General features: G+C 54.6%; 1 protein-coding gene across 1 annotated transcript; it reads left to right on the top strand.

Annotated features, from left to right (window-relative positions):
- Positions 1-5375: 5375 nt before the first annotated feature.
- On the top strand, positions 5376-17630 carry HHATL (hedgehog acyltransferase like). Its single transcript, XM_086466917.1, has 11 exons — positions 5376-5481; positions 6031-6098; positions 6475-6588; positions 6741-6935; positions 7773-7982; positions 11030-11201; positions 12870-13014; positions 13405-13440; positions 14222-14423; positions 15833-15974; positions 17509-17630. The coding sequence occupies exons 1-11, from the start codon at positions 5376-5378 to the stop codon at positions 17628-17630; spliced, it is 1512 nt and encodes a 503-aa protein (XP_086323043.1).
- The last annotated feature ends 1528 nt before the right edge of the window (positions 17631-19158 follow it).

Raw genomic sequence — 19158 nt, 5'->3', positions numbered from 1 at the left:
TCAGGGGCAGCTGGGCAGGGTCTCCCCCCGCGACTGCAGCTCAAGGCGACATCCCCCTCCGTGGTCACGGTCTGTGGCACAAAGACAATTCCTCCCCCGTCCCCATCTCACCTAAAACACTGAAGCCGGCCTTGGAGGGATCAAGACCCTACTGGAGCACAATGAAGCAGGCCTTGGAGGGATCAAGACCCTACTGAAGCCCTGCCAAGGGGCAGGGGGTTACACTCTTGTTTACCAAAGACAAGGCTAGTGAGCTAACATTGCAGAGACTAAAGCGTATCACGTATTTCAAAAAGACTATTTTCAGATATTTTCTGCTTTCCCGTATCAGTAGATTGGGGCTGCGGGTGGCTCGCGCCCTCCCCGAGGCTCCAAAGCGCGACGGAGGTGCGAGGAGGAGACAGATTGCAGGCCGAAACGGGGGGAAAAGCTGGTGGCAAAGGGCAACTCGCTTGGAAATTGCTTTGCCAACCCCTCCGGCAGCCGCAGCCCAGCAGCTGCTTCTGCCCTGCAAGCCGCAGGGCCCTCGCCCCGTGCTTGACAAAAGCGACGAGGTTCGGCTTTAAATGGAAAAACACCCCAGCGAGAGCGCCTCCCCCCCCCCCCGTGCTCTAAATTAAGCCACGACTGAGCCCAGAGGAGTGTTGGGTTTCTCCCTTCATCCTCTCCCCTCCGAGCCCCCGCGGGACAGGGCGGCCTCGCTCGACAAATGCCACCTCGATCCCCACGCGTCTCCCCTTACAGCTCCGAAACCCATCCGCAGGCAGGGGGTGACGTCCTGGGCTTTGGAGCAGCTCATGAGCCAGAATAGTTCTCTGCGGGGCACAGCGAGAGGAGGAGCGGGGTCCTCCCGCGGTGGCGTTGACCTAATTGGGGCATTTTTGCTTTCGAGAGCGGGAGGGGATCGCGAGGAGAGGAGCTGAAGGCAGTTGGCAGCTGGGTTGTCCCCGCCAGGTGGTGGGAGCCTTCTTCAGAGGTTTTTTTTTTTTCCTCCAGGGTGGTGGAAGGAGGTCCTGGGATGTTTGATGGGGTTGGTGTGTGCCATGGGGGACAGGCAGAGCCCTTCTGGGGGTGATCATGGATGGATGGATGGATGGATGGGGCACACATCCACCTCTCCTGAGCTGCCCTGCTAGCAGGGAGGGGCCTGCCGAGGTCCTGGTGGGGTTGGCGTGTTCCCAACATGGGGAACCCGATGGGGCAACCTAAGGCAGCACAAAACACCCCGTGTGGGTTATTATAACCCTCTCGCCTTCCAGTTCCTCCCAGCTCCAGCAGCCCAGGGCAGGAGCAAGCAGCCAGCAGGAGGCTCCTTTGGCGTCCCCATCGCCAAGGCGTGCCGTGCCTTGCTGGGACGGAGCCAAGCGCCTTTCCTCGAACCCCGCCACCTTCCCTGCTCCCTTTCTCAGACACCAAAGAGGGGCCTGGCCTCAGCTCCTCTGCCACAACTTCCAGCAACCCACCAAAGGTTTGGGGAAAAAAAAAAAAACAACAACTACCTTTAAAACCAGCTCGCAGCCATAAACAGCCCTTCGTCGTAAAGCAGCGGCACGGGGGCAATAAAACACGGAGGCGTCCCCTGTGCAGCGGAAGGCGCGCTGGTCACATTAAAAATAAATCTTCTTATATTAGAAATGAAGAGCGGGGGGGGGGGTTATTCTAATTTTTTTTATAATATCTATAAATTAAAGCTAAATGATTTTTATCACCGCAGTTCCCAGAGCCTCATGAAAAACCGCCGCCCAGCCCTCCACCTACGTTGCACTTTCAATCCAGCAAGATAACAAATTACTCAGGATTAAAAGGAAAAATGGAAAAGAAAAATTCAGCATCAGCCCATAACTCTCTGGATACCAGTGCCCAGCAGGAGCAGCACGATGGGGCCGTGATCCTCCTGCCCTGCAGGACCCGCTCCCTGGAGCCCCCCTTGGCGTCCCGCGTGTCCCCAAAAACGAGATCCCCACCGCCTTCAGCCCCGTGGCTACACAACGGGGCCCATTGTGCTTCCAGCACTCGGCGAGAAGGATTTCGGGGCTGGTTTTGGTTTCTGCGTGGGTGGTGAGTGGGTTTGGGAGGCAGGGAAGGTGACGGGGACCTGTCGGTCCCTCGGTGCCCCTTTGCTCGTTGCCTTCCATCGCGGCGAGCCGACGTCCGTCCGTCTGCACCCGCTGGTGGGGGGGACGGACACGATTTTCCCTCCTGCCGAGGCTCCTTGGCCTGTGGCCATAATCCCCTGCCCTCCACAAGGGCACAGTCGTGTCTCGCTGCGCTTATCTGCACCAACCTCTTAATTACTCCGCCTCGAAGCACACAGTCAATTAGGCCGAGGTCTGAAGAGCCAAAGTCCCTGGGTAGGGACGGAGCTGCGGCAGGAGGAGGAAGGCTGGAGCTCCGGGGCATCCGAGGGGCAGGCAGCCAAATCCTGCCCCGGCTGCTGCAAATTAAAGTGGCTCGTTAGGTGCTGAAGGTGGTGGCCGTACAGCCATCACCGAGGCTTTCTACGGAGAGCTTCTCTCTCTGCACATCGAGTGAAAAACGCTGGTAGCCTTTTCGTTGGTGGGCAACGCGCCAGCAAAGCTGGGCTGGCCCAAGGGGCTCCCATTCTGGAGATCCTCCCCCTGGAGCCCCAAAACGCGACTTCTCTCACCCCAAAGCAGACAACCCATGGAAATGTTTCTAAAATCCAGGGTCATCTGTCTTGTTTCTCTCCCCCAACCCCACAGACAGCCCAGGAGATACTCAGGGACATCAGCCCCAGCGTGAGCTCGCCCCAAATCTCGTAGGGGTTTGGTAGAAAGAGCTTCGTGCAGGACACGGGGACGGACCTGACGCTGGGTTGACTCGTTCTTGGCCGACTTGCGTTTGTCCATCCTGAAATAACAGAGGGCACAACCCATTCCAGCCCCTTCCTAACCCCTGGTTTGGTTGTGGATGCAAGAAGACGACCCCCGAGATGGTTTGCAGAGATGTTGCGACCTCCCAGCCCCGCGCCGATTTAAACACTGCCCGAACCAGGGGAGGAATTGCACCTCCTGGCTTCGTGCCTCAGTTTCCCCAACCCCACGAGGTGATAGCTGCCTCCCCTCTTGCTCACAGCGACGGGGGGGCTACCTGCTCCTTTGCCAGGCTCAAAGTGGTGACACCGAGAGACACCCCTTGGGAGGGAGCTTGTCCCTTCGTGGAGGGGCTACCGTGGCCCGGGGCTCCTGTGGCCAGCCCTGGGCCGTGCTCCCTGGCCCGGGGTGAGCTTTGGCAGCCAGCACAGGTCTTCTCCAAGCAGCTGCCGTGACAGACAGCTCCTGAACCAGCCCCCCTCTGCAGTGCTGCTCTAAAATAAAAATACCTCCCGCCTGCTCCGCTCCACTCCCGGCCAAACTTCCTCCAGGGGCAAAGCGAGGGGGACGGCACCCCTCCTTCAGCCTTCCCCCCCCACCCCGCACCCCGGCCCCCCAAAGCCAGGCTGAGGGATGCTGTAGGACAAACAGCCCCCCCCAAATCCTCCATCGGTCCCCGCCGCTCCCCCCCCCCCCTCCCCCCCCCAGCCCCCCCATCGCTGTGCCGGACGCTGGATCCCCGCACCCTCGCCCACCTCCACCCGCGGCCCCGGGGCTCAAGGTCAGTAGCTGGGGGGGGGGGGTGTGGGGTGTGGGGGTCACACTGGGGTTGGGGACACGCTGTTCCCGCAGTTCCAGGGGGTTTTGGTCACCTCTGCCCGCTCCCAGCGCCTGGCCGGGGGCGGTGGAGGGGACTGGGGAGTGGGGGGTGAGGATGAGGATGGTGCTGCCCCGCGGCTGCTCAGAGCTTTTTGGGGGGGGGCTGCGCTGGGGAACCCCTCCCCTGCACCTGACACTGCAACCCCGGAGCGATCAGGAGTTAAAATTGTCCGAAGGGTCCCCCCTGCCAGCACCCCTCGCCCACCGCAGGCGACCGCGGACCATTAAACACCCCCCCCCACACACGCCCCATTTGCGGGATGCCCCCTCCCCACAAAAAAAAAAAGGAAAAAAAAAAAAAAAGCCTTGAAAAGCGTGGAAAGGAGGGAGAACAAAAAGAAACACCTCTTGAAAGCCACCTCCGTGGGTGCCCTCCCGCCGCAGGGGGACCGCAGGGAGGTGGCAGCGCGCCCGCCCGCAGCGGCCCCGCACGGAGGGGGGGGGGGAGGGAAGCGGCCGCAGGGCGACCCCCACCCCCCCCACCTCCCGGGGGCTGAGTCCAGCCCAGGGCTGGCCCTTCCCACAGGGAAAAGCGTTTTTTTTTCCTAGTGCTAGGGATAAAATGGGGTCACCCCGCATCCCTACCAGCGACACCCGCCCCCCTTTAAAAATCTCAACAACAAAAAAGAAAAAATTAAAAAATAATTTAAATTAGAAAAAAAAATTAAAAGCTTTGCGATGCGGATGGGAAAGCAGAGGGTGACCGGCTCGCCTTTTTCTGCTGCCTAAAAGCAAGAGTTTCGCTCTTTAATCCCTTCGAAGCGCCCCGCGCCGCTCGCAGGGTCCCCCCTCCCACCCGCGGGGGATGCTCACGAGTGGGTGGCGGTGCCGGAGGAGGATGCTCTGCCCCCCCACCCCCCCCCCCCCGCACACCCTGCTCCAACCCCGAATTGCGTTTTTAGCAGCTGCCGGACAGGCTGCAGAGCTCGGGGCGGGCTGAAAGGCACGTCGCGCCGGCGTTAATTAGCCTTAACGGGAGTCATTAGCCCAGGGCTAATTGCGGGGCTGAGCGTCGGCATCCTCCGAGCTCCGCTGATGCCGGGCGGGGGGGGGGCTCGCCCGCCCTAAGGCTCGGGGGTGGGAGCACTTTGGGACCACGGTGCTTTAGGAGCCCCCTCAAGAGCTCAAGGTTGGGCAAAATCCCAGGAGAAGGCGAGCAGCAGCCCACGGCAGGGGAATAGGGGCATCCCATCCCATCCCATCCCCTCCAGCACGGGCATCTTTGTGCTCTATCCCGGAGCCCTTCCAAGGATCCAATTAAGAGGGGACATCAGAGGCACGCTGGAGGAACCCCATCCTGGGGAGCTGGCATCCCGGAGCATCTCTGAACATTGGGACGGATGCAACTTGCTGGGAAGAGCCTTTTTATCAGGATCTCCTGCTTGAGCTGCCCCCAGATCCTGGCTCCTGGGTGGGTTTTGCAGCAGGGTTCAGCAGCAACCTCTTTCCTCACACCTGAGCTGTGTCCCAGGTGTTACCGTCTTCTCCATCTCTTCAGCTCCCGGCCTTCAAGGAAGCCCACAAAGCAGAGCTGCTGAGGACCAGCAGCAATTTAGGGTGTTGGAGGGGCAGGTGAGCTCCCACCTCTGGTTTACTTTCCTCTCCTCCTTCTCTTTCCCAGGTCTGGATCCCCTGCACCAGCTGGGGCGCTGACCTGCCACCATGGGGGTTAAAACGATGCTCCCCAGCTATGAACTGGGGTTTTATGCTCTCACCGTGACGTGCGCTGTGGTGTACAGCGGCAGCGGGATCTTTGAAGCTTCCAGAGGTAACGCTCCCCACCTCATCCCCCCCCTGGAGGGGGCCCTGGGAGGGAGGATGGATGTCAGGCGGCTGCTTTTACAGCTGTCGATACCAACAGCAGATCCCCGGATTTAATTTTGGCAGAGAACGACTTGGGAATCCTTTGCAAGGCTCCAGGAGAGTTTTTGGCCTTTTTGCCCAGTTGCCCCCTTGTCCCCATTTCTGTGGCTCAGGGCAAGAGACTGTGGCACGTCACAGCTCTCCAGGCAACCACCCTGCCTACACAGGGCTGCTTCCCCAATGCTTCATCTGGAAGCCCAAAAACCCCAGAAAATTTCATGGGATCAGCTGAGGGTCCCTGGGATGGGCACTGCGAAAAGGCTTTGCTGGAAATTCTTCCAGAAATCGAGGTTCCTGACTCCTGTGGTTATCTACGGGAATTAGGCGCTTTGGGGATGGGTTGTTTGAGCCCTGACGGCTCATCATCGCGGTGAGGAAGGCTCCCTGCTTTGCCAAAACCCAGGCCCCGTTTCCCAGAGCTGTTTCTTTCCCCATAACTCTGGTTCTTTTGCAGACAGCATGAACAGAAAAGCTTTTCGGGACGGCATAAAGCCGGGCTGGCACTACTTCGGCAGGAAGATGGTAAGCGGAGGAAGGACTCGGTCTTTTCTAGTTACCGGTGACACGGTCGGTGCTGACCGCTGGAGAAGCAGAGCTGGTTTTTCTGCTGCTGACGTATTTTTTGCAAAGTCCACGTGACTCCTATTTTTCTCCCTAAAGAACCAGTCAGGAGAATATCCTGAGCAGCACCGTGGATGCTCTGCTTTGTGCGCACTGAGACGAGCAACCTCTGCGCATCTCTCCTGGGGTTTTATGACCAAGCTGGGGTGCTCGGGAGCCCTTGGGTGGAAAACGGGAAGAAAAGGCTTTGGAAATGGTCTGGTTTCCCCTCCAGACGGGTGTTGGGGCAGGGGTGCGAGGGCTGGGGGCAGTAAGGCACCCGGTGCTGCTCCCGCAGGACGTGGCCGATTTCGAGTGGGTGATGTGGTTCACCTCGTTCAGGAACGTCATCATCTTCGCCCTCTCGGGACACGTCCTCTTCGGCAAGATCTGCTCCATGACGGTGCCGCAGGTGAGCCGGGGATGTGGTGGGATGGATCTGAAAGCACCAAGGGTGACCTGGGACCTGCGGAGGGGGGGTTGAAGGATGTTCTGGGATGGGCGGGAGCAGGGTCGGGGTTTTCACCACGCTGACCACGGGTCGGGACCGCTCTCTCCTCACAGCACCGGGCTGTGGTGTACATGCTCTACGGGGTCTCGGCCGTGCTGGGCAGCATGGGGCTCGTCTACCTGATGATCATCCTCTCCCACTGCCTTGTCCTCTACTCCGTCGCGCTGGCCAAGCAGAAGTGGCTCTGCTACGTGGCCGGGCTCTGCTGTCTCGCCTCCTTCAAGGTGGAGCCATTCAGCTCGTGGCAGGTAGGGGCTGTCTCGGGCCATCTCTGCCTCATTTCCAGCCCACTTGTGTCCATCTCCTTGGGTTTATCTCCAAGGAGGGTTCCTGTGGCACCCGCAAACCCCAGGCACTTCTTCTGGCTACTTCAGATCTCCCACAGGGTTTCCGAAGGAGGGGACTTTGTGCTGCTTGGGAATAATCACACGGGGACTATGTCATGTTTTGGTGGCTTCATGCTGGGCCAAAGCTCAGGACACCTGAATCCTCCTTGTTGCTTAGGCAACAGCTTGTCAGACAGGCAAGGTGTGTTCCTGTCCCGTGCCTCAGCTTCCCCATCCGTAACATGGTGCTGGGATGGGTTCAGTGATGCCCATACCTATCTCTTAGCTCTCTGCCCAGTTAAGACTTTCACTGGTGGGTGGAGAGAAGCCCAGGAAGGACCTTATAAAGCTATTCAGTCCCTCTGAAGGACAGTGCTGCCTCTCCCTGCCTGCTGCTTACCTCCTGATATGCGTTCCCCTCCCCTCTCCATCAGGCTTCTGCTGGCTTTTCTTCACTCCCTGGGGAGGGGGACATTCCCACCCCAGACCAAAGCCTACGTGGCCCACAGCTGCTTGGTGAAGACGTGGCCAAGAGGATCCACCACTTCCCATCTCCTCCGGGATGCAGGAGCCAGCTGGGAAATCGAGCCCCAGTTTTTTTCTTTTTCCAACAGCAAGGCTTATGAGCTCCAGGGACACTTGGTGTCAGAGGGTAATTAGAGGCTTTGCCAGCTGCCCCAGGAGTGATGTCCTCCACAAAGCAAGGGAGCACAGAAGCAACACCGCGTTCCTGGTGGTAACTATTTGTTTCTCATCCAGAGCGGATTTGTAACTGGAGCTTTTGATCTTCAAGATGTCCTCTTCTACGGAGGAAGCGGCTTCACCATCATGCGCTGCATGAGCTTTGCACTTGAGAGCTCTGAGAGGAAAGAGGGCATCTACTCCATCTTCGACCTCCTCAAGTACAACTTCTACCTCCCATTCTTCTTCTTCGGGCCCGTCATGACGTTTGACCAGTTCCATGCCCAGGTGAGTGCTCCTGAGGCAGGGCTGGATGAGGACATCTCCCTGCGTGTATTTGCTTGGGTTTAATGCCTGCAAAACCCCATCTTTTGCCACAGTGAAGGTGCAAATGGTTGTAGAGCTTCTTGTGGTCACCTAGTCTGTGCCATGATGCTGTGATTTTTGTGTGGAGGGGCATCAACCTTCTTTTTTGGGTTTTGGGCCGCTGATCTGTTCAGAGGGGAAGACGTTGCTGTGGTGAAAGCATCACACTGGGATGAGGAGGGGAGGGTTCAGCTCATGTCCTTGCTCGCTGGGCACCTGCACTGCTCGGTGCCTCAGTTTCCATGCGCTGTCACCCCAGCAGCTCCATGCTGCCCCACTGCGCGGTACCGGGAGGCCACGGTGAGAGCCAGACGTGTGGTGCCCATCTGTGGGACCTCTGCATGCTGGTGGGTGTGACAGCAAGGTCAGCCTCACATTTCCATCCTGCTGGTTCACCCAACAAGCATGAATTTCCAGGCATGGTCTGTGTCTTCATCTGAAGTTATTTCTCTAGAAATAAGTAAGATTGGGTGCCAGGCTGTCTTTCAGCAACCAGGGGCTTCCTCTGCTCTTCATGAAATACCCTGGTGACCCATTTGACTCTAGAGATCATAAGGTCAGCGCTGGTGTCCCCCACAAGGGATGCTGGTGGTGCACTGAGTCTACTGGCAGCCCATTCTCAGCAGACGAGTGCTAGGGATGGCCAGGCCACTGATGGGCTTTTCTCCCCAACCTGCTGGAAGAAACGCTTCATCCTAAGGCTTCATCTCTCCAGTCATGTCTTATCTGTCAGGCTGAAGTCCAGCTGAGCGTGGCTCCAGCAGTCCCACTGTCCAAGCCCCTCTGGAGGGTTTACAGTGCGCTGGGGTGCTGTCCTCATCCCATATTCCTCTTCCTTCCCCAGTTTCCATCAGTCGTTCCTATGAAATGTGCAGCCCTGGCTTCTCCTAACGCTGCAGCCAGTTATCTGTAAATCAGGGCATTAAACTCCTCCTGTCCCCAAGACCTGAACTCCTCCTGTCCCCAAGACCTGAACTCCCACCGCTTCTACATGGCTTGATCTGGAGGGGGTTTTATTTTGGGCTCCTTTGCACAGCCCCAAACCTGGATGTCTCTAGCCACTTAATGAGCAATTCCCGCCTCTGCTGCTTAAAACGCTCACCCCAAAGGGACAAGGATTAACTCCACAACCCCTTTGCCATGCCCCAGCTAAGGGTCCTGTCTTGGCCTGGCCACCACTGCCATCTCCTGGTTAGATGCCCCCCTGCACTGCTGGAGCCGCAGCTAATTTTAGGGGTGAATTCCTAATTGCCCAACAGCAATTACAGGGGCAGGTAGATGGAGTCTGACCCAGTTAGGGGGCAGATCTGTGTCTTTTGGGCTCCTACTGGTGCTGCATCCTGGTGGAGACCTTGTGTGATGGGAACTCATCTGTACCAGGGCTTGCTCAGCCCCATTTGAGCTGAAAAGCATCTTCCTTACTAGGATCAAGGGAATAATTTCACTTCTGTAGGGCTGGAAGTGTGGGGGACACCTCCCTGATCCCACGGGGATGGTGGCAGAGTGCTGCCACCACACGCAGACATGAGGACAAGAGGAAACAGCCTCAGGTGGCACCAGGGGAGGTTTAGATTGGACATTAGGAAAAATTTCTTCACAGAAAAGGTTGTCACTACCCAGAGCAGTGGTTGAGTCACCATCCCTGGAGGTATTTCACTTAGGGACATGGTTTAGTGGTCGACTCAGCAGTACTAGGTTAACAGTTGGACTCGATGATCTTAAATATCTTTTCTAACCTAAATGATCCATGATTCTATGAAAGGGGAGCTCCGTGTCCTCCCACACATCTCCATGCCAGAGTCTGTCCTCCCTCAGCTTCTCCTCCAGCTTAGAGTCCAGCAGCCTCTTTGTGTCCTTAAAGCACTTGGCATATAACAGACACACACACACACACAAAAATCTGGCAAAGGCTTTAATTCTCAGGAATCATCTGGATTTGACGATGGGGCTGGTGCGGCAGCCTGCGGATTATGTCGGGAGAGCTCCCACCTCTTGCAGGGAATAAAGGGAAAGTAATAAACATAAGAGGATTTTGAATAGAGCAGCAATTTTTACAGCGATGCGGGGAAGTGAGGACATCAGTCTGCCCGGTGTAATCCTGAAAGCTCGCTCTGATGATTTTTTATATTACAACGGCCAGAGACATGACAACTCCTGGAGGCAAAGCCCGGCCCCTGTTTGTACAAGACACAGCAGAGACAAAATCCCCATTGATCAGGTCCCAACCGATTCAGGATGGCTCCTCCAGCAGCTCTCCCTCTCATTTACAGCAGGCCTCTGCAGCAGAAGCTCCAGAGACCACCAGTTCTCCTCCTCCTTCTCCTCCCAAGTGACCCTGGCCAAAGATACACATCCAGCCCTGGCAGAGCTGTCAGGTGGGATTCCAGCACTGCTCCCAGCCTCTCCTGGGCATGTGGATGCCCTTCCCTACAGGCTGTGGCGCCCTGTAGATGTGATGAGTACGAGCATTTGCTCCCTCTGGGTGACTTGTGCAAGGGGCCGCCCTTAAGCAAAGTTGACTTTCTAAGCATGTCCCTGCAGAAAGAGCATAAACCCCAGCTCCTCGGTCAGTACGGTCTTCACCCCACCTTGGGTCCCTTAGGTACAGCCAGACCTGTCACTGCTGTGTCACACCATGTGCCTGCTCTGCTGGAAACGCCAGTGATGGGAACAGCCTTTGCTAGGAGAGTGCTCCAGGAGGCGCGTTGCTGCCGTGCTCAGCACTGAGGTGGGGGTGTTGGAGGGATGCTGTGGGTGGGACATGTCCTGCTCCTTGTGGATGGGTTCACCTGAGCTAGTCCCTTGGGTCTTCCTTAATCAATGGAGATTCGGGCCACATAGTCCATGGTGTGATTTCTAAAGGAGAGTGTTCGGTCCCCATTTGGACCTTGACTGCTCCTCTGGATGGAGGAACACACTGTCCATCCTGTCTCTTAGCTCAGCCCTTTCCTGGTTTGCCATCCCGGCAGGTGAGCACCCAAGAGCTAAGACGCAAAGACGACGAGATGAGGCATATCCGGGTCCATGCCCTCCTCCACGTAGGGGCCATCATTGCTGTGGACATCTTCTTCCACTTCTTCTACATCCTCACCCTCCCTTCTGACCTGAAGTTCATGAACCGCCTCTCGGACTGGTCCTTGGGTGAGTGGCCGTGCTTGGACACATTCACACCTGTACTCAGCTTCGAGGCAGCGGTGGGTGATCCAGATCTCCATCCATCCCTACTGAGAGGCTTTGGCAATGCCTATGTTGGGCAGGTTTGAGCAAAGCCCCTCTTCTTCCCGTGGACAATACACAGAGCTGGAGCCCTAGAAAGCAGATGGTGTTGGGCTGACATTCTCCCCGGGTCCAAGTGTAAATTGTTTAGCTCCGGGTTTAAGAGGCTGAGCATCAAGCCATTCCCATTGCCTTTGGACTGGAAGGTAGCTCAGCACCTCCAAAAAAACCAGCCCTATGCTGTTGCAAGAGGTACATCTGCTATCTCAGATGCCTTCCCAGGTGGCCACCCACTACGGGTGTTTGTGAGCCACTGAAATGGTCCCAGGCATAGGGTGCACAGCGAGCAGCTCAGGGGAGTTGTAGCTGCTGTTTTCAACTGGCTAACAGAGGGTTACAGAGAAGGTGAGCTCTTCTTGGAGGCTGGAAGGGAAGAAGCGGGACACAGCAAACAAGGAGCAGCAAGGCAAAGCCTCATTGCATGTGAGGAATGTTTTTCACAGAGTGGTCAAACACTGGAACAGAGGCCCAGAGGGGTTATGGATTCTCCAAAAATAGACATACTCAATGCTCAAATGAACAAGGTAGAGAGCAACCTAATCTCCCTTTAAAGTGGGCTGTTCTCTGAGCAGGGCTGGACTAGGGACCTCCAGAAGCCAAACTCCCCGGATGAGTCATGGTAGCAACACTGGCATTCAGCTGGCAGCTGGATGGAGGATTTCAGCTGGCCAAATACACGTCTGATGGCAGCATCTCAGATGCCACAGCGTATCTGACATCCACACGGACAGCAGACAAGAAGGAGGATGCCCATGTCTCTCCAGAGTGGCAGCTGGAGGCCAGGAGAAAATCCTAATGCAGCTAGGATGGCACTAGCATTGATTTAGGATGTCCTAAGAGACCTGGGTGGATTGACCAAGCATGTGTGTTACTCCAGAGGGAGCTGAGCTCCTCTGCAGGCTCTGCTGCCTGTATTGACCAGATCTACCTGGTCCATGGTGGGAGCTCAGGCACTGCTCATATCGAGGCACTGTGTGGCCCTTAATCTGTGAGCTGAATCCCACCAAGATAGAGGCATTTGAGCTTCTGTTTGCACAGGAATTTGAAATCTTCAGTGTTTGTTCCTGCAGAGTTTGTATTCCAGTGTCGGACACCTCTCCAAGACAGAGGTTCTGGCCCTGGTTCTGCTGTAGCATCAACATTACATCCATGGCCACAAGGAGCTGGGGCGGGCTGGCATTTTGATGGAGGTGTCAATAAAACCTCAGAGGTCAGAGTTGAGAACTGTGATGAGTTCATCATAGGTTAATGAGCCTTAGAAAGAAGGAATGATCTTGTGCTGGAAGAAATGAGGTCTGTATGACTTTCTTGGACTCCCAAGACCAATAAACAGTTTTCTCCCAAATACCCCAAGAAGATATTGTCCTCCAGTTCAAGCTTCTTAAAATCTACGGAGTTTTAAAAGCTTTGCTGGTCCAAGACAGCATTAGACTGTCCTCTTGGTGTTATGTTTGTTGCAATAGGCTACATGATCGCATGGGACATGACGTTCTGTGGTGTTCTTCACCTGTTTGCCTCTCATTTTTGCTCCAGCTGGCCTGGCCTATTCCAATTTGGTGTACGACTGGGTGAAAGCTGCTGTCATGTTTGGGGTCATCAACACCATCGCCAGACTGGACCACTTGGACCCACCCCAGCCCCCCAAATGCATCACCATGCTCTACGTCTTCGCAGAAACGTGAGTTCCCCACATGCACCAACAAAGAGAGGCAGCAAGTTGGACCTGAACAAAACGTGCATGGGGGAGGGAGGAGGCCTGGGCTGTGCTTCTGAGCAGCTGGCCCATGAGTTGGAGACTACCTACGTTGAACAGCCTACACTGAACCTACAATCTAGACCTGGCCGTAGCCTAAGGAAATATTTTTGGGCAAGAAGCAATAGATAAGGAGAGAGGTTACAACCACATCGATAGTGGGACCTGTTCAAGGAAGGAGGATGGGGAACTGCTACGAGCAGGGTTCAAGATGTACCTCCCTAGGGGACTGGGTGCCTTCTCTGGCTGACTGCTACGTGGAAGGGTGTCATTACACTGTGTGTTTTAACAAGATTTTTATCATCTGCATTTTAGGCATTTTGACAGAGGGATTAACGACTGGCTATGCAAGTAAGTGTCTAATCAACTGTCTCTAGGCTGGTTCAGGGTCTTCTCTTTCATCACATGGCAATGAAGCATTAAATGCTGATCATCCCAAAGCTGAGGTGTCCTCTCTTCTGGGTGAATCTTTCCCTGGTATGAAGTCATACTTGGTCTGTTTATCCCTAAGATCATTGAATTAATCACTACGAAGTGCAACAGGCCCCCCCCCCACCCCCCAAGTTGAAAATAAGAGAGCCCTGTCCCAGAAATCCCTTTAAGTCTGGTGGGTTTAGCATTCCTTCCAGGGAGGAAGAGTCATATTCCACCACAAGGAAAGGGGAATTGAGTCCAGGTCTCCCAACTCCTGGGTAACAAGGGTGATCTGGGCTCCATCTGCATCTCCCTCAGCCCTTCAGCTCTCTTCAGCCATGAGCACACACCAGCAAACCTGTAACGAAGGTGGTGGCTGCTCCGTGAGGAAATCCTGTGCACCAGCAAGTGTGAGAGCGCCTGCAGCCCTGCAGATCCCCGCGTTTTATCAAACCTTTACTTGCAAGAGGAGAAAAGTGCGGTATTTTGCCCTTAAGGAGTCATAGGTTTGTGAGGAACACAAGCCACGAGCAGCTGGATTGTAGCAGAAATCAGTTTATTTCTAGAATATGTTCAGCCAAAACATCCTTCCTCTCTCACTGGGGTGCTCTAGTCTGACCTGCCTGTGAGGAGCTCGTGGTGGGCGAGTGTGGGATAAGGGACTCCAGAGGGTTCTCCTTGACTACAGGGGGCATCAACCACTTTCTTTGGCTGTTAGGTACGTGTATGATCACATTGGAGAGAACCACGACAACATCATGAAGGAGCTCGTGGCCACCATCGCCACCTTTGCCGTCACCACCCTGTGGCTGGGGCCTTGTGAGATCGTTTACATCTGGTCTGTCTTCAACTGCTTTGGCCTCAACTTTGAGCTCTGGGTGCAGAAGTTCTTCCAGCAGGAGCCCTTTGCCAAACTGGAGGTGAGGAGATGGGCTGCAGGTGGATGGGGGAAGATCAATGGGTCTGGGGCCAAATTCTGCTGCTGGAAAATGTCCATGACTGTAGGGAGCTCAAACCTGTTTATACAAGTCAGATCTATTTTCAGCTGAGGCTGAAGAGCAACATCCCTGATGACGCCATGCAGCTCCATGCCCAGGCCTCCTGCCTGGAGACCTGAAGCTCTCTCCTGGGACCTTTAGCATCCTTGAGATCAGCTACTCAGCTCTGCAAGGGAAGAACAGTCCTGGTGCTCTGTGTCCCTTCATTTTATGCACGGTGTCACCCACCCAGAGCAAGTTCCCACCAGCCCCTATGATCCTTCATGGGAAATTTAAGCTGGGTGTGGACCTTTCAAAGGGAAAACAAAGGTCCAAGAGAACCAGGACTGCTGCCCCAATGAGGCATTGAAGTAGCACAGATGGACACACAATCTGAGGTCTGTTCATACGGAAATCATTTGTTCTTCTTGTTCTGCAAAGCATCTTGGCATTCTGAGTGGTTTTGATCTGATTTCTGATAAAAGCAAATGTTTAGGTATTAGAATGAATTATTTTTCAGCCACTCCAAAGCTTAGTGCCCTGTCTCTGTTTGGGACCAAGGTGCCTCAGGGACATTTTGGGAAGCAAAACTTAGGAAACTCCATCCTGGAAATGATTGCTTTCCTTATTTGTTTTGCTCAATCTCAAGTCTGGAGGTCCTAAACCAGTAAAGACCCCTTATGAATAAAAACTTTGGAGAGCAATCCTCCCATTTGCTCTCCTTGTTGAACTTCTAATCAGATTACAGCACTTGCAGGCAGTGAAATCTCCTTCCCTGCGGCACCGCAATTCTCAGCACTAAGTGGCCTGGGGATTCATCGTGCTCTTTGAAGATTGCTATAAACCTCTTCCCCGCTCCGCTCGCAGCAGCTGCTCCTGAGCATTATGTGCCAGTGACAATCTCACTCTGCTGCTGTCACTACTTTTCAGGTTTTTTTTTTTAAAAAAAAAAAAAAATCCTAAGAAACAATTTCTACCAGGAGCTGGGAGTGATTTGCACATAGGGCTAATAATAATCCTGGCATACAACGGCATTCATCTACCTTGAGGAACGGATAACCCAAAGCGCAGATGAAGAAAGGAGTACTCGGACATTAATAGCATGAAACCATGTATGACATCTTTCCCCTACACATGGGACCTTGAAACACCGGTCCAGAGTCCCAAATGCAACCGAGTCCAGCAGTAGAGCAGAATTTTTACCTTGTCTTAGTGTTTCTTCCTCCCAGACACACTAAAGCCTGCTCTAATTTTTGCCTACCCCTCTGGGAACCCAGCTGGAGTTGAACTAGTGCATCTGCTTTCCTTACAGCCCCATTTTTCTTCACTCTCTGCTCCTCTCTGCTCCACAGGCCAAAATGTCAGCAGCCATGTCTCGGCGGATTAGGGCAGGTTTTGGGGCTGCAAATTTCTGGGCCATCGTCCTCTACAACATCCTAGCCCTCAACAGCCTGGAGTTTGCACTGCTGGTGACCAAGAGACTCCTCCTGACGGGTAAGGTGCTACCAGCCTTCCCCACTGAGGGACCCTTGTCTTGATTTGGGGACGGTGGCAGGGGAGCTGAGGACTAGGACTTTTGAGTCCTCTTGGGTCCAAAGGGGCCTGCCCGTTGGCTTGTTCTGTGGCTGCTCCCAATGTGCTTAATCCTTACACAAAATATGCAGGCGGTGGTTTCTTAGCTCCCACCCTTCTCGTGTGAGCTTTCTGGGGGACGAGCTGCCTTCCAGGGGAGCTCCTGGCACAGCCTGCCGCTGCGATTTGAACTCCTCACAGCCACGCAAAGGTCACGTTCACCCCACCAAGGTGGGCTGAGTCCCTGGCTGCGACATGGTCCCCTTGCTGGAGAAAGGGATTTACTTGTCTCTTATGTCATCTCCTTTTGCTTTAGCAGTTACTCCTGCATCAACCCGAAGGTGACAGCTAGAAATCCTGGTGCTACCGTCTTATCTGTACATTTCTGATCGGTGGATGGTGGCACTAGTTTGAAGCCTTCTTGAGCAGCCCAGGGTATAAATAACCATCGGGAACCCATGTCCTCCAGCCCTCTCTGGGACAGGGCTGGCGTAGGAAATGGATAATGTGACGCTCTGGGCTCAGTGTGCCAGAAGTGCCTGCCCGCTGAGCTAGCTGGCTTTTGCTGGTTGCATTATTCATTTCAGAGGTCCTGTTTTAGCAGGTACAAAGCCTGTGTCCCCCTTCTGCTGTGGATACCAGACTCATGGTTACGAATGTCATCAGACCCTTCTTAAGTGGAAGGACAGCTCCCTGCTCTCGGTCGCTTACCTAGGTGACAAAAACACGTGTTCCCTTGGGTGCACACAGTGTCCCAGCTAGGTACGGGACAAGGCTGGGGTTGATCCTCAGTGTCAGCAGGGCACAAAGCTTCCAGAAGGTCACAGTGCTGGACAACAATGGACATGGGCAGGTTGAATGGGTAGGAAGTCAACCACCAAGTCTGAACTTGGGGGGCAGGAGTTCTGAAGGTAAGACAGTGTTCAAAGCCACTCCAGTATGTTCCCACATCAGCCAAGGTCCATGATGCCTTGGTGGGCGCAGGCATCGGTTCATCTAAAATATGATCCTGGGAATTTCATTCTTCACCCAGTGAAGCTGTAGGGCTGGATCCACAATGGAAAATGTCATTTGCCATCATAGAATCACAGAATGGTTTGGGTTGGAAGGGACCTTAAAGATCACCTAGTTCCAACTCCCCTGCCATGGGCAGGGACACCTTCCACCAGACCAGGTTGCTCCCAGCCCCATCCAACCTGGCCTTGAACACTGCCAGGGAGGGGGCAGCCACAGCTTCTCTGGGCAACCTGTGCCAATGTCTCACCCCCTTCACAGTGAAGAATTTCTTCCTAATATCTAATTTAAATCTGCCCTCTTTTAGTTTGAAACCATTACCCCTCATCTTGAACTTGTGGGACCTCCCAAACCTACCCTAGAGGCAGCAGTGTTGAAGACGAGCTAGCCCCGTTAGGCAAGCAGCTATACCAAGATGATCATGTCTCCCTCCATCTTCTAGGTTTCCCTGTGAGCACCTTGTCCATTTGGTTCATCACATACTGCGGAGTGCAGCTGATCAAAGAGCGTGAGCGCATCCTGGCCATCGAGGAGGAGAAGTGCGACAAAGCAAAGGTGGAGTAGAGGGAGGCATCGGCAGGCTTGTCCCAAAGCCTCGTCTCCCTTCCAGCCACCACTGCCAGGCCAGCCAGTGGCCGGGGCTCTCCAAGCTCTCCCGACAATCAGACTGCTGTAGCTCACCCGTGTAGAAGTCACCTGGAAAGCACAGGTCATCCCCTTGCTGCAGGAAAGGTTTTCTATAAGACACAGCGGGCATTTCACAGGCTCCCCATGCATGGCAGGCTGCTGAGGCAGGCTCCCAGGACACTTCTTTAATGCCAGAAAGAGCCATCCCCATCATTTTCCTGACCCTTTGACATTATGCAGGCCTAGAGGTTTCACCCCGTGCTTCCCATAACACTTGGTCCACCAGTACTTGGCTCTCCTGCAGGACCTGTAGCTCATGTCTCCCAGAGGAGACACTCAAATTCCCATGGCTGGAGGCTTTTAGGGTTGGCCAGACACCCAGCTATGAGAAAGGGATTAGCTGGTGCTGAGCCTGTTCTGAGCAGACTATCTCCAGGTCACTTCCAGCCCAAGCATCCCATGTTTCTTTTGCTACAAGAAAGGGTCAGCATTGACTGTCAAGTATTCAGCATCTATGGTCATGCAGTAAGGACTGTGAGACAACTCAGCGTGAGCTATACCTACCAAGAGGCTAATAAATAAATAGTACAGTCTTTATAGCAAAGGGAGGGAGGACCAGGAACAGCACGTTGAAGGGCAATTATCTTCCCCCCCCACACTGTCAGCGGTACAGAGTGAGAGCTGTTACAATCTCTGCAAAACAGCTCCCCTCAGTGCTAAATGTCTTGAAAAAAACGCTTTAGTGCCAACATCAGGCATAGCTAATGAGAGCACAGGAGCCATACCTGCTTCACGGCCACCGTGCATCGTACAGGCCACCTAGGGAGTGGGCATGCTGAAGAAACGCCACACAACTGCTTGGTCCCCAGGCCCCAGCTCAGACCCAAAGGGCCCTCGACTGCTGGGTCTGAGACCGACGCGGCCACCAGGACCATCCTGCTGTGATACGTGTCCTGGGACTCAAACCAAATCCCACTTGTGTTTTTTCACACGCCATGGACAAAGGTTTAAGCTCACATTCCTGCCCATGGCTGAGGAACAGAAGATGCTGTAGCCAACTCTTGCTCATCTCCAGCCATCCAACCCTTGGCCATCTCCAGCCATCCTCAACTGACCTCGGTGCACACAGCCTAAGCCCGCGACTGCACGGCTGAATGAGCACACGCACTTATGTACAACCAAAGGAGAAAGACCCTCAATGAAGGGCAGAGATTCAGGACTCGGTGGCGGAGGGGAAGCTCCCAGTAGCCTCCTTGGAGAAGTAGACTCTGGGACACTGCGTAGAGATCACCTTGAATAAATATAGATGTGTGAAACATGGTGCCTTGGGGAAAAGGTGGGTTTCTAACTGAAAAATATCTCTGGCTCTCTTGCACTTTAGAGTAACTTTCAGCGGCCTTATGTCCGAGTTATGTCGATGTTTGGTGAGGGCAGAATCCGGACCACTTTGCAGTGTGGGTGGAGA

This window comes from Leptosomus discolor, chromosome 6, assembly GCF_034619465.1.
Source record: "Leptosomus discolor isolate bLepDis1 chromosome 6, bLepDis1.hap2, whole genome shotgun sequence".
NCBI lineage: Eukaryota > Metazoa > Chordata > Aves > Leptosomiformes > Leptosomidae > Leptosomus > Leptosomus discolor.
Note: the sequence above shows the minus strand (reverse complement) of the source record. Positions and strands in the feature narration are given on the sequence as shown.